The 14,426-nt window shown below is 40.1% G+C and overlaps 2 protein-coding genes across 2 annotated transcripts; both read right to left on the bottom strand.

Annotated features, from left to right (window-relative positions):
• Positions 1 to 589: 589 nt before the first annotated feature.
• On the bottom strand, positions 590 to 6,086 carry LOC116047367 (lanosterol 14-alpha demethylase). Its single transcript, XM_031296133.2, has 10 exons — positions 5,701 to 6,086; positions 5,501 to 5,599; positions 4,851 to 5,027; positions 4,584 to 4,710; positions 4,050 to 4,224; positions 3,666 to 3,785; positions 2,854 to 3,049; positions 1,682 to 1,777; positions 1,321 to 1,489; positions 590 to 1,090 (listed from the first exon to the last, which is right to left on the bottom strand). Exons 1-10 carry the CDS (start codon positions 5,860 to 5,862, stop codon positions 912 to 914), a joined length of 1,500 nt encoding a protein of 499 aa, XP_031151993.1. The 5' UTR covers positions 5,863 to 6,086; the 3' UTR covers positions 590 to 911.
• Positions 6,087 to 7,144: 1,058 nt separating this feature from the next.
• Positions 7,145 to 14,001, bottom strand: krit1 (KRIT1 ankyrin repeat containing). The gene is made up of 17 exons (XM_031296130.2): positions 13,749 to 14,001; positions 12,791 to 12,960; positions 12,255 to 12,411; positions 11,962 to 12,054; positions 11,734 to 11,863; positions 11,411 to 11,654; positions 11,036 to 11,151; positions 10,675 to 10,818; positions 10,421 to 10,577; positions 10,172 to 10,279; positions 9,756 to 9,912; positions 9,345 to 9,496; positions 9,054 to 9,220; positions 8,810 to 8,897; positions 8,340 to 8,546; positions 7,672 to 7,788; positions 7,145 to 7,479 (listed from the first exon to the last, which is right to left on the bottom strand). Exons 2-17 carry the CDS (start codon positions 12,890 to 12,892, stop codon positions 7,390 to 7,392), a joined length of 2,229 nt encoding a protein of 742 aa, XP_031151990.1. The 5' UTR covers positions 12,893 to 12,960; positions 13,749 to 14,001; the 3' UTR covers positions 7,145 to 7,389.
• Between the last annotated feature and the right edge of the window lie 425 nt (positions 14,002 to 14,426).

Genomic DNA, 14,426 nt, shown 5'->3' with positions numbered 1-14,426 from the left:
GAGTCAGTGCTTGGAAACTCAACGAAAGCTCCTAATTAGTTCAGGTCACCTATAAAAAACACTAGATTCAAAGTTTAGGTGACAGCAATAAACTTTATATCCTCAAATGTGGGGCAATGTGGATTGCAGCAATTTGCTGCCATGACCTTATTTAGTTTGTTTTACTCACAGTAAAACAGTAACACAGTAACTCACAGCTAATTACAGTGGGTGCTGTTTTGCTGTTACTGTTTCAATGTGTTCAATGGAATAAAGGAATACAATTTCACTAAGAATATTGCTTCTTTTTTTTTGGCCATCGGTGTAAATGTCTCGTGAAGCAGGGAAGTTCACTGGACGCATGCTGAGAAAACCCTAAACCCTCCAACCAGCCAAGTCTGGAATATGGACTAAAGTAAGACTCTGCTTGGTTTTACAGTTATCCACTCAATAAAACTTGCAAAGACCTCGAGGCTTCATTCACTTAACAGATGTTTCTCCTCCATCAAGGCACTGTGTCACTGGAATTACTGGAATTGTTGGGTCTTTGTAAATTATAGAGTGTGGTCTAGACCTACTCTATCTTTAAAGTGTCCAGAGATAACTCTTGTTATGATTTGATACTATAAATAAAATTGAATTGAATTGACCATTTCTTTTTTTTTTTTTAAGAATTCACATTGTGAATTTGTTTTCAACTCAGAGTCATACAGTCAGTGTAATCATCTCTGGAAACGCAAGATTCAAAAATTCATGTATTACTGTTGACATTCAGGGGTAAAAAGGGCTGAAACAAGCACACAAACTAAATGGTTGGACATTCAGGCAGAGCAAAGTGCGTTCATCTAAATGTAAGTCCCCAGAAAATTACAGCTTCACTTCAAACCCTCAAGATGTTGGACTATGTCTTTGTGTCTTTGCTCCACTGCCTCTCACTGTTTTCTCCTCTTGTATCTGATGACGGGGTTGTGAGGGGTGTGAATCATTGTGGTGTAGTTGATTGTGGGGAAATATCCGTCCACCAGCTCAAAGTCGTACATGCGCAGTAAAGTGGACCAGATGGTTTTGATCTGGACGTAGGCAAAGTTCTCCCCGATGCAGCGATGACGGCCTGAAGAAGTGGAAAACAGAGGTACAGTTTTGAGTGTAAAAAGCATCTGTACATAATTTAATTTCTAGTGTGTTCAGTTTTAAATCTACAGCTAAGATTTAAAATAATAAGTAGACAGCAAACTGAAATACAAGTTAACACTTTTTGATGATTCAGATACGTTATTACCATGTTAATTATTAACGAATAAAACTACTTTCATGAAAGTTTTAATCACAGATTTTTCTTACCGGCTCCAAACGGCACGTAGGCAAACTTCTCCCCTGCAGCGGGGTTGTCGTTGAGGTAGCGGTCAGGGTTGAACTCCATCCTCTCGGCCCAGGTGTCCTGCAGACGCTGGTTGACAGTCGGGGAGACGCAGACCTGGTGGCCCACAGGGATGGTGTATCCTGCTGCAGTCTGAGAGAATAAGGGAGTAAAAAAAACTGCGAAATGGAGCATTAAATAAAAAGGGGAAACAATTTTATTGCGGAGGTCAAATACTAAAAGCAATACCAAGAGGCTAGAAAGGAGCAACTTCTAGAATATGATTGCATGTGATTCAGGACTTGTAACTGGAACAAATGTAGTTGACCAGCCAGGTGTTCTTACCTGCGGAGAGCGAGCCATCCTCATCATGGTCATGATGGGTGGGCGGAGACGCAGGGTCTCCTTCAAACAGCGCTCTAACAAACTGAGATCTTTCAGCTGAGGATGACACCAGGATTAGGATATTAGGATTAACTTTCTTTGTTTCCTCTAAGCACTTCAAAACAGCCAAGATTAACCGTTACTTACACCAACAGTAGAAAACAATTGGAGCATATGCAAATCTCAGGAGTAGCATCTTTATAACCTGTCTCCTCCCATTCCTCCTCATGGACTGGGTAAAATGAATAAAGCCTGTTCTTAGGCACAATCTGTGAGTTTCGGTGCATTTCCTTTAGGAAAATATGATCTGCATGCATGATTGCAGTGTTAATATTAACAATAAGTGTAACTGCAGTAGCCTGTAAACTATCTTGATTTAGATTACATTACACATTTACAGTAAATGTTTATCGTCAATAAATTACTACAACTAGTAGGTAGAGCAACTTCTAGTGTAGGTCACTCAGTAGAGACAATCATATAGGAAAACGCAGAGGTGGAGACCAGATGCAAAACTGTTTTAATTATGATTTTATTATTTCATTGTAAATCACACAAAACCATTTTATACTGTTACAGTACCTAGTTTAATTACTGTGTTAAGTTAAAGTGTTAATGAAAAGCCAAAAGTTTGAAACAGGGATGTTAAAGGTGCTGTAGGTAGGATTGTGAAGATCCAGGACTTAGCCAAAAAAATTGAACATCAACAACTTCTCAGTCCCTCCCCCCTTTCTGCTAAAGCCCAAAACGGTCTGCTAAGCCCCTCCCCCCACAAGGGAGAATGAATGTGTGTGCATGAGCAGTGATTGATGCGCATTTAGACACCCCCCCTGGCCCTGATTGGTGCATCTGAACAGGGAGCTGTGGATTTTTGCAAATCGCACTACAGGCTGTAGGTGGTGCCAGAGGAGCCGGATGTTTTTTTAAATGACCTACTTCATGTAGTTCTACTGGAACATAGGGTCAGTTTCAGCAAATATGACAGAAAGTTAGTTTTATAAGTTTTACCTACTGTACCTTTAAGCTTTTTTTAAGTTACTGTAGGATGTTTAAATTCCATTTTGGAAATATTGATCATTTTGTATGTTATTATAATTTTGGCCAATATAACCACACTGTAAAATCAGCCTTACCTGATCAAAGTCGAGCGGCGGCAGGTCTTCTCCACATGCAGCCCTCTGCTCGGCGTAGCAGCGCTCCTGCAGAGCTCTGTCTCTGGCCAGGAAGAAACCCATCCAGGCGCTGGTGGTGGAGGACGTGTGCTGACCCGCCAGCAGGAGACCAATCAGCATCCCCGCGATCTCGTTATCGTTCAGGGCTCGTCCGTCTCTAAAGGGAAACAGAACCTTTTTAGAACTGGTGTGTTTGAAGGGCCATAATCAAATAAGCTTTCTATAGACACCTATTCAGACTTTTTGGTGATTTTCTCTGATGGTAATATTAGCAACAGACACTTAACACTAGGACATGCCTTTTTCCAGTTCTGACAATATAAACGGTGTCCTTCCTTACATGGCTAATTGCATTGTCACAATGTAATGTGGTTTACCCGGTCTGAGAAAAAGAGTGATCCTTAGCTCTGTTACCTCTTGCTTATAGATTTAAATTAAGTATTAAATTAAGTACAATTCCTGGTCATGACGTGAGGTATATGGATGGACTAGTACGGTTTTCTAATGAAAACCCTGTGATTTAGAGGGTTTTTTTAGTTCATTTAAGGATCTCAAGATCCTCTAACATTTGAGAAAATCCTACTATTGTGTATCTTACCAAAGAGTCACAGTGGTCAAAATATAAATAAAATGTTATCTTTGATCTTAAAAAGTCTTTGGAGACATACGATTACAGTAGATGTCTGGATGTATCTAATGATCCATTTAAATGTGATCCAGTAGCATGAGCTTACATTTGACATTTTTGTCCTCGGACACCGAAGCTTTCTTACTTGTACGTGGCATCGATGAGGGTCTGCAGGATGTCGTCCACTTTCTCTCCAGATTGTCTGCGCTTCTGAATCACTTTGAAGAAGATGTTCTTGATCTCTGTGTGAGCTCTGTCCCTTTTCCTAACAAAGAAATGCAGTTATATTATAGTAGGACAGTTTATACATTGTCTCATATGAGGTACAGAGTCCAATCAGGGGGGACTGGTAAACGTACTTTACATCTGAAAAATGTCTTTATGTATGGATGTGTTTTTCATCTTTGAATTACTGTTCCAGTGTTTTTGGACTTCTTTTGTCTAGCAATATGCTAACGCTCAAGTTGTTTCTCAGGAATGTCTTTCTGTCTACAGATGTGTGTGTCCTGAGCTCCTCCAGCAGTCCTACCTGAAGCTGGGCAGGGGCAGCCAGCCGGGCAGGAGCCAGGCAGCGTGGCTGAATCCTCCATCCAGGTCAGCATAGAGCTGGGCCACTCGCTCATTCAGCATGCTGCGGATCTCCTTCCCATGTAGGCAGCTGCTGGCCGTCAGGATGATCAGCTCAGACAGAGCCTCAAACAGGTCTGACAGACAAAAAGTAAATTCAGTGAGAAACAAAAACGGCAACAATCCAGAGCAATCAGACAGATAAACAATCAGTTATCATTTTACAGATATTTTGCACCAAAAAAATAGGGATTTCTTATCATTACTCGATCATTTTTTTTATGGGTTATCCATTTAAGTTGTGATGTTTTGGAGTCAATAAAAGGCTGCACAACTGTTAAGTGACTAACTTTACAAACGCCACAAAACTTTAGAGTTTTGCTAAAGGTTATAGTGATAAAAACAAGCTGGAAGGAGTCTCATTAAAAGTGAATTATGTCACTTGTCAATTCTGTAATATTCATGATTTAATCAAGTTATTTGTGAAGGATCTTACTTCTCTCCCCGCTGTCTCCCCATCTCTGAAAATACTCAATGGTCTCTGCCTCGATGATTTTCACGTGTTGCTTAAAATGAGCGATGTTCAGTCCGGTCTTTAACATCTTCTTTTGTTCCAAAAAGATCTGCAAACACATTAAAGAAAGCATGTATTATAGTTGCAATGTACAGTGATTCATTTTGTAACATTTATTAACTTTCACTGGTTTGACTCTTTCTTCCTGACTTGTTAATAAACGTGATTTTGCAGTTAAGGTTGACTCACAGGGTTCGGCACATCATAGGCTACTCCTTTGCCAAACACTGGAGTGGTCAGTCTGGAGTAGACGTCCTCGGCATTCAGGTCCTCATTCTTGCTGTTGAACATCAGCGTGGCGGCTTCGCTGCCCAGCAGGTAGGTGAATGTACTCCCCACCATGGTGAAACTGAACACAGGGCCGTACTGTGGGTGGGCAGCAGAGACACGGGAGACAATGTGAATTACTGGATATTTTAAGCATTTTAGGCCTCTAAGACTTATTCATATTACATTTTATTTGACTTGCTTATCATAAACCATGTAAATACAACTGGTGTCACAAGTAGACACTGTATAGATATATACAAAACTAAAACTAAAACTGTGTGAGAGGTAAAATAAGATAGAGACAAGAATTATTTTTCTTTGCATGTGCAAACTGCAAGATAGGGCTGCAACTAACAATTATTTTCATTTCCAATTTACCTGTGTTTTCTCTATATTAGTTGATGAATCATTCGGTTTGGTTTTTAAAAGAGTAAGAAAACATGCAAATATTTACATTTGAAAAGCAGGAACAGTGAATTATTTAGCATTTTTGATAAAAGCTCTTGAACTATTTATTTATTACCAAAACAGTTGCAGATGAATCATTTCAGTTGTAGTCTAATACTTACTTTTTCATAAGCATTTTCAAGAAATTCAATGGGGCTTTTCCCAAATGCAATGGCATGACCCAGGAAGGGGATGCTGGAGGGTATGTAAGGTGGGTATTTCTGCAAAAAGGAACATAATAACAGTGGATGATGACTACAAACTGACAAAGAATTTCAACCACCATTTATGGAGAAAAATAAAGTATGTTTGGCTAACTTACCAGATCACTGTCAGAGGACTGTTTGAGCAGCACTTTAGACATATATCCCAGAGTAAGAGTGATGACAGAAGCTGCCAGCACCACGGATGTCAGGTTGTCGCTCATTTTCCCAACAGTGTCCCCGAACAGTTTACTGCTCAATTCATACAAGTGAATAGACATTGTAGCATCCTCCGCTGGATCTAGCCTCTCAAAACAAACGCCCCACAGACCACCTAAAGCCTGGAAGAAATTCGCTCTGGAGAAGGAAGATGAACGTCCACTTATTCAAAGTTTCCACAGCTGATAGATGTCCAGTTCATCTGATCTAATGCTCATGTAGAGGGGACGTTGGCAGTGTTCCTCCAACGTCTTTACCTGTCAATAGTCGTCCTTCCCCCGCCTGACCAACGGAGGCTTTCTATTGGCTGATGACCGCGTGTCCGTCAAGCGACCGCCACTGTGATTGGCTACCGGTACCTGAACCGATGTCTTGCTATATGATGTCACGCAGTACGAACATGGTCTGCGCCATCAATTGTAAGATTTTTTTAAACATTTAATATCAAACTCGCTTTACTTGGCTTTAAACGTTTTCCTTTGCCTTAAAACACGTCATTGCGTGCGGTTAAACGTTTCCACTTATTTTCGGCGTCCCAGAGAGGTATCGAAATATAATATGTACCAAGACATTGATCATTTATTGGACAAAATTAGCCAGCATTTTGCCATCAATTGAATGTGTATTTGAGGCTAATTAATAAGGATGTATCAGCTTTAAATTTAAAGAGTTAACCAATTAGCATTGTGGCTAATTAGAATAGCAAAATGTACATGTACATATCTTAACAAAAGCACGTTAAGTTAGAAATGTTTATATGTGAAACCTGTAAAATATGTTTTACACCCTGAAAAGCTAAATGACATATGGACTGAGTAAACCTGGTAGATAAAGTAGGCTTTATAATTTTTATTTTCTGACAAGGCTGTTCATTTTACTTTGATATTACGTAGGTTTTTAATTAGGTATATTTTTTTAATATCCATATGAGCCAAACAACATAAGCATTATGTTTTATACTATATACGTACTATACGCAAAATATATGCACACTATTGTATTATGGCATTGCTACAAGGTAATTAATGTTGTATTCTATAGTATAATGTTTATTACATAAATATTTGCTACTTTTAATAACATTAAAAGACAAAGTATTCAGTTTATTTCTAATATTAACCAGTTTGTTACATAGTTGCATCACCTAAACATTATTTTCTATTATCCTGAAGGGTTTCAGTCTAAAGCCATTAGTGATTTATATATTGTGTCAACAATCCACATCACTTCTTTGTAGAGCTTATTATTTAACTTCCCTCAGTTTACAGCTATTTGCCTCAACAGGTAATGTTACAATTTTGGTTTGGTTCAAAGTTTTCAACACAAACTCCCAAAACATCCTTATTCATCCATCAATCAGTTTATTAAAACACAACATTAAATAAACATATTTACATGCACTCAATATTTGACTCGTCAAAATACACAATGTGAGGTTGTAAAAGATATCGGTAAGCATAATATACAAAATGAGGCGCTTGTGGAGCGGACGACTTTGCTCTTTATCCAAAATTATTGCAGTCAAGGGAGAGTCAGTGAGAAGAACCTGCACTGGGATCTATGGCAGCTGTGGTTTCTTTAAAAGGTTTTCAGCCGTAAGCATATTTGTCCGTTACACTTTTATCATTTGGTGTCATTTGTCCACTCAGCTTCATCAAAAGCTTCACAATAAGGCCAGCCTATAAAGGAAATAATGAACATAAGAGAGACAGTGTTTATGTTTTAACTTCTTTTCAATGTAAACATTTGAACTTGAGCGGTCATCCTTGAGAAGGGACTGTCTTTAAAATACTCAGCATTATAAATGCACTCTGGGCTGTTTACGTTCATGATTTGTATTCATAGTTTCTGGAACGTCCTGGAGTAGTTACCTGTTTTGTGTGCACAATGAAGTTCATTTTATTGTCACCACTGTGTATCTGGAAGTACTGGTCAGCGTGTCCAAGCTGCCACATGAATGTGCTATACTCTAAGCTGATGAGAAGGACCTGGGAGTGCAGAGGTTTAGCAAATGATCATACTGAGCAGCACGCACAAAAGAGAGACATCAAACCAAATGTTCAATTAAAACACAAAGAAGAAAAATATTATATAATAAATATACTGAACCAAGTTTGGGGTTTAAATTGTTCAAGGTGAGGACAATAGTCATTAACAGAGATATTACACCCCAAAATGAAATTTCAGTTATTAATAACTCACCCATATGTGATCTCAGCTTTCTTACAGACTATTGTTATTACTATTAAATGTAACCCTTTGACATCCAGTTTCCCCCTTTTATTTTTCTCCTTACAAAGCCTTTAAGTTGGAAAAATCATCTTATTCTACACAGTATGACAGTATCATATAAATTCAGTATCAGCTTATCTCAACTTTTCATTGAAGCTATATGATGTTTAAATAAAGTTCAAATAAAATAATAATAAGAATGTTTAAATGAAGTCAAATATTCAGTCCAGTCAGCTTGTGCTGTAGAATTGCAGGTAACATTTGGAATAGTTGGTGTTTAAAAAAATAGAATAAAAGATGCCGATACCTTGGTCTCCATATTCATGAGGTGCAGCCCCTTCGTGTTGACCCCGACGTAGACGCGGATGACTTTGTGGTTGCTGGCGCTGGCCTTGGTGTAGACTTGGCCCGTGAAGAAGGCCGCTCCGTAGGTCGGGATGTCCCAGCAGTTCTGCAGGAAGAGTCGCTGCAGGTGGTGCATCTCTTTACTCACCCCCTCACTGTTGCTCAGGGCCTGCCAGAGAGAGAGAGAGAACAGTCTGTCAATGAAGCCAGCAGTGGGATTTCATTTAAAGAATAAAGCCCTTTTTGCACAGGACTAGTGTTACCAGAGGATCTCATTTGATTTAGAAATTACAACCATGGCGGATTCGCACGGGATTAGGATCAGAGACGACTTCCGCAACTATTACAAATTACTAAAAGGTCCACAGGTAATACCAGTCCCGTGCGAATAGGGAGTAAGAGGAAATTGTACAGTGAAAACTTCAGTCGTACTTTGTATTCATGCAGTATTCTGTTGGTCCAGTGGTACGCTTTGCTTTTCACCTTGGATATCGGCACAATTGATTTCAGGTTTTCCTCACTGTTAAAAACAAAACACAGAAAAAAAAAAAGCTTTTTTCTTCATACAACAACTCAAACAGAATTCCCTTAAGCGGGACATATATAAAATAAAATAAATAAAGTTTGATTTGATATCACAGACAAAAAGGTTCATGTGTGTAAAACCGTGTTTTACTTGAGGAACCCTTGCTTATGCTTCTTGCTCTCATAGCTGCCATAGATGATCTGCAGGAGGAGGCTGGCCAGTGTGATCAGCTTGCTGTCTGGAGCAGGAAAAAAGCCTTTCAGGAGGCAGTGACGGGCCTCGTCGAAAAGAATGAGGATGGCCAGAGGATCCTCCACCTTGGAACAAAACAGTGAGTAGCAGAGTGATGACTAACACCTGACAGGTGTCGAGTAACCGAGTCAATCACCATCCCACATTTCAATAATAAACAAGCCGCTTCTTGCACTAAAAGTGTGCTACCTTTTTCTCAACTTCAAGAGGCAGCCGGACGTCCCTGCGGAGGAAAAGCTGAGGCGTTTCCCTTTGAGGATCCAGCACCGTCAGGTCTGTCACAATCTCTGTCCAGATCCGCAGGTGCTGCAGGGGCTTGTGGTACGGCTTCAGCTGCAGGTCTGACACACAAAATGCACACCAATGTTACTGCAATCTTCTTTTTTTGCAATGATAACATACTACAAAAAGGCTAATTGCACACATGATGTTGAGAAATTTTGAGGTTAAAGATACAAAGATTTCTCCATATACTATTCAATCTTTTAGTATTATAGTCACTGAATCTAAAAGCAACATATAACATTTGATCAAACTTTTCTGGTATAAAAACAGTTTGACAAAATGTCTCTCTCTCATGTGTCTTATGAGTGAACTCACGGAGGTTCTCAGAGCAGATCCAGATGGTGAAGTACTGCTGGGTGTCCTGGGAAAGACGCATGCCTTCCATGATCTGCTGCACCGTTGTGTTGTTGCCGTGCTTTAGCTCCACGGAGCGATATGAGCCGTCCATACGGTAGATACGCACCTTCTCATACTGTGGAACACACAAACACACATACATACCATAAACAAAACCAAGTGAAGCAGCTAAGTCATTTCTTATTAAAAATAAAACACATATTTTTTAAAAAATCTGCAGGAGACCTCGGACTAATCTTGAGAAGATAGCACCATCTAGTGACCAACTGCTATGTTTAGATATAGTAAAAGCAAACTTCAATTTCAAGAAAACTTTATTTTCATCTTCTCATTACAAATACAGCAATTAGATTAGAGTCTGATGTGTGACTCACTGGTTTGCTGTTGGCTTGCTGCAGAAGCTTCACCGTCTCCTCCCATTCGTTCTGTTTGTTCTCTTCACACACCTGAAGAGGTGATCTCTTCTGCTGGTCTTCTATGTGCTGTCGGTGGAAAAGTCAATATCAGTGTTAACGGGTTATCGTCTTCCAGTGTAATTGCATTGTGAAATCGTCCATTGCAGCTTTGGGAAAAAATAAGAAGACAGCAAAATGTTGAGACAACACCAACGTCACGTTTCGTACCCGGTCGATCTCGGGGTGCTGTAGCAAGAGTTGCACTATCTCTGCGTGGCCTCCTCTGGCTGCAAAGTGCAGAGGAGAGCTGAGCTGGCCATTCAGCAAGTTTGGATTACAGTTACCTTTCCCCAGTAACAGCTTGGTTGCCTCGACTTTACCATGCCTGAATGAAACCAAACTGAACTTTACCACAACTCATCATAATCAAGACAAGCCAAAATCCAACAAAATAAGAGCTTTTGGATAAGTGTCAAGCTCACCAGCAGGCGTAGTGAATGGGAGCCCAGTGGTCACTGTCCAGCTGCTTGACAGAGAAACCGCTGTCCAGAAGCTTGGACAGCAGCTCTGTGTCTCCTTCACAGGCACTGCGGTGGAGGGGGAAGTCGTCCACCCACTGGCGCTCCCTGCAGAGAATTTTAATATCATTTTAAAGGTATTTCTTATTTTTGACTGTATGATGTGAAGTGGAAAGAAAAAGAAGAAAAGGGTAGTCAGGAAAAGGTTGCAAAGGCCATCTCCAAACCTTTGACACAAAGAAATGAGACACAAAGAAGAGCAGAAGTTGACCAGAGATGACAGGAATAATAATGTGGTCCGTGTACTGTAAGAATAACCCCTCACTTGTCTTCTGCCACACAATTAGGACCATGTTGCCACTTCTCCCTGTTGGGGATCTGGATCTTGGAGTAATCAGGCGCTCCGAGCCCAAAGTACGGGTTGATGATAACTTTGTCCACCTGTAAATAAATGGCCAGACGATCAGGACAATAGGGTAGAAAGGTAGGATAATTTAGGTCCGGTTGAAAGAGAATTACATTTTCCAAGTTTATATTACTAACATTACTAGTAATTACTAACAAAACATTTGCAACATTACTAACACAATCCATTTCTATCTTTTAGACAACAAATCTCCCCTGGTAAATTACATCAAATATGTCCATTCCTCATCCATTTTCAAGTATCTTCTGGTACTAAAAAAAAAAAAAAACTCACCCGGTTGGTGTACTGCAGATCAGAGCCGTAGAGCGGGTTGAAGATGCACATGTCTGCCTTCTCCAGTGACATCATCTTGCTCTTGATCTCCAGAGCAGTGTAGCCCATGTGCAGACCCTCGTCACTCACTTTGCCCTCGCTGCTGTAGGCCGGGTTGCTCACGTTGGTCTTCACCCGCTCAACAGGTGCTGGTCTGAACAGAGCGTGGATGGCGTGAGGTACAGTGTGCTGCTCTGCTAGCCATCTATGGAGGTCAAAGAAGTAAAGTTAAAGCTTGGTTTCTCCAAAGCCTCACGTGAAAAGTTTTTTCAAATTATCCTCACTTGTCTAAAGCCAGAAGCATCTTGGAGGTGACTGAGCAGAAGTGAATGCTGGTCTCGCTGCACACCCGCATGATGTCCTGGAAGCAGTAGAAGCTCGGGCTCCCGGCAATGTACGCAGGCTTGCTGTTGTCTGTTCAGAGTGATTAATTAATATACAGTATGTTAACTATTTTGTACAATAACCGAAGCATCGTTTTAGTAAGATAGATTCTTTGTGTTTTTGCTCACCTTTAACACTGACTGGCACAACAAAAAGCGAGGCCTCTTTTCCTTCATTGGCTCCATCAAGGAGGAATTTCTTCAGATGCACCACACGCTTTCCTGAAACCCAAAATGTTGTTTTTCTCATTGGTTCCCAATCTTAGGGGTCACGAGTAGACAATGCCTTCACTTTAAAGAGTCACAAGCCAGAAAGGTTTGCGAGCCACTGGTTTAAATGACAGTCAGCAGTGGTGATACTCTATGCACGTCTTTGATTAAAAATATAATGAGTGCGAATGTCCCAAATGTCCCACACTCACCTATGAAGCCTTGGTTATTGGATATCGGTCTGATTGTTTCGTCAACATAATCCAATATGGATTTGGATTTGTCTCCTGCTGCTTGGATCTTTGTCGCCAGGAGGACTTTCTTTCTTTTCTTCTCCTTCCCCTCCAAAGGCACCTCAATGAGCAGGATCTTTCCAGGAACCAAAAGAAACATGGAAACTGAGTTAAAAATACTGGACTGGAAACACTGGTTGAACACCTGTTCAGACGTCATTGGCTGCTGTTGGTATTCTGTTTCATTGTATGGCTTTAGAAACATTATTTAGTGGTAATTGTTGGTCATTAGGTCATCATTTATAATATTGGTAATTCAAGAAATGCTGCTTATTGTCCGGTCCAGCTACACAGAAATTTTAAACTAACATTAACTATATTAAGCTTCTGTAATTTATCTCTCAGAAGAAAGATTAGCTTTCTCTTTGTCCCTTCCATTTTAGATTTCATATTTTTTTAAATTGGCTTAGATGTTGAGGCCAGCAGGCGATCTGCTGCCAGGCTCAGCACATTACCTCATAGGCTTTGGCTCTGTACTCCTTTGAGCTCAGGCTGACTTGACTCTTTGGGCGAATGACAGCAACAAACACATCCTCGAGGCTGTCCTCGTTGCCCATACTGCTGACTCTTTCTCAGTCCCGACAAAATGTTCTACACAAGGGCCAAATGCTGTGGAGATGCATCCCTGAAACAGAAGATCACAGGGGGAGTCCATGGTTTCATGACTGTTAGAGATAACATATAAGACTGCCACCCAGCTTAAGGTTAAATCTGGGCAATTCTGACAAAACAAAACTCAAAATAACTTTGAGTTTTTATAACTCTTTTATAATGAAATACCAGAAATGTGGTAATCCTTTGGGAATATCTTTTTGGTGTTTTATACACTATGTAGGCTAATGAAAATAAGATTAATCATTTAGTTTGCATCTAACCTGTATCTAATTTAAAAAAATCTATTTGTCCTAAGTCATATTTCAAGCAAAAATGTCCAACATTCTCTAGGTCAGCTTCTCAAATGTGGGGATTTGCTGAGTTTCTATGTCTTGATATTATAGGCTACATTATAGAGCGGCATATCTATTAATCTAAGCAAGGATCCATCACATAGAGGCTTATAGCAACTTTTACTATGCCTTATGGACGTGTTATAATAACGCATTTCGCAGGTATGTGCAATACAATAGGCTACATGCAGACATACAAATAATAATAAGATAGTACCATTAATAACCCTCACCTCAGAAATCAACTTGTTGAGATCAGAGGGAGGTCACGCCCCGGAAACCAAACTCTGTTGTCTTTAAATAGTTATCACACAAAGTAAATAATATGATATAAGACTACACCTGGATCAAACTATTGTCGATACATTTTCTCGTCCACAATAAACACGATCAACTACAGCAGCTATAGCCGGGAAGCTACACTTATCATCACCGCTTTTCCGCTCGTTGTGCGGATGAAACTTACCGAAAGCGATGTGACTTTTTCTTCAAACAGACCAAACACAGCTTTTCTCGGTTCTCGGGGAGTTTTACCATGTTGAATTTAACAGTCCGCAGCCGGGAGACTGCTCCAGATAAACTTCCAGAGCAGGTATTTTGTTGAAGTAGTTGCTAGGCCTGTAAGTTAACTTGGGGCAGGGCTGCAGAGACAAACAGAGGAATCGCGTTACGTTTCATGACAGCGGCTCCGATCAGACAACAGAGACTCTGGCGGTGAGGGGGACTCAGTGCGGCAGCATGAAATAACACACTGCAGACTACAGTTTTTATTATTTCTTAACTATGGGATCTTCAACGTTTTTTAAGCCAAGGACCACTTAACAGAGAGAGAGACGGAGCAGGGACCCCCTACTACATATATTGTATACAATTAAGTTGCATATTAAACTGGGCCTACAACAACGTGTAGGGCAGCCTAAAACCTTAATACATAGGCTACATTTTTAGTGCGTAGAATACTTAGATATTAAAACATTAGTTGGCATGATTTTATAAATCATGTTTTAATGTTAATAATAGCATTGTAGCACAGTGAATCCTTAGAATTAACTGTATCTGTGGATGGCTACCTTAGTGACTACTTACCTATAGGCCAGCCTATCATCAATGTGTTTTTTGTTTTTTACAAATAGGCTGATTTATA

Source organism: Sander lucioperca, chromosome 16, assembly GCF_008315115.2.
Source record: "Sander lucioperca isolate FBNREF2018 chromosome 16, SLUC_FBN_1.2, whole genome shotgun sequence".
NCBI lineage: Eukaryota > Metazoa > Chordata > Actinopteri > Perciformes > Percidae > Sander > Sander lucioperca.
The sequence above is the reverse complement of the archived record's forward strand: the minus strand, read 5'-3'. Positions and strand labels throughout refer to the sequence as shown.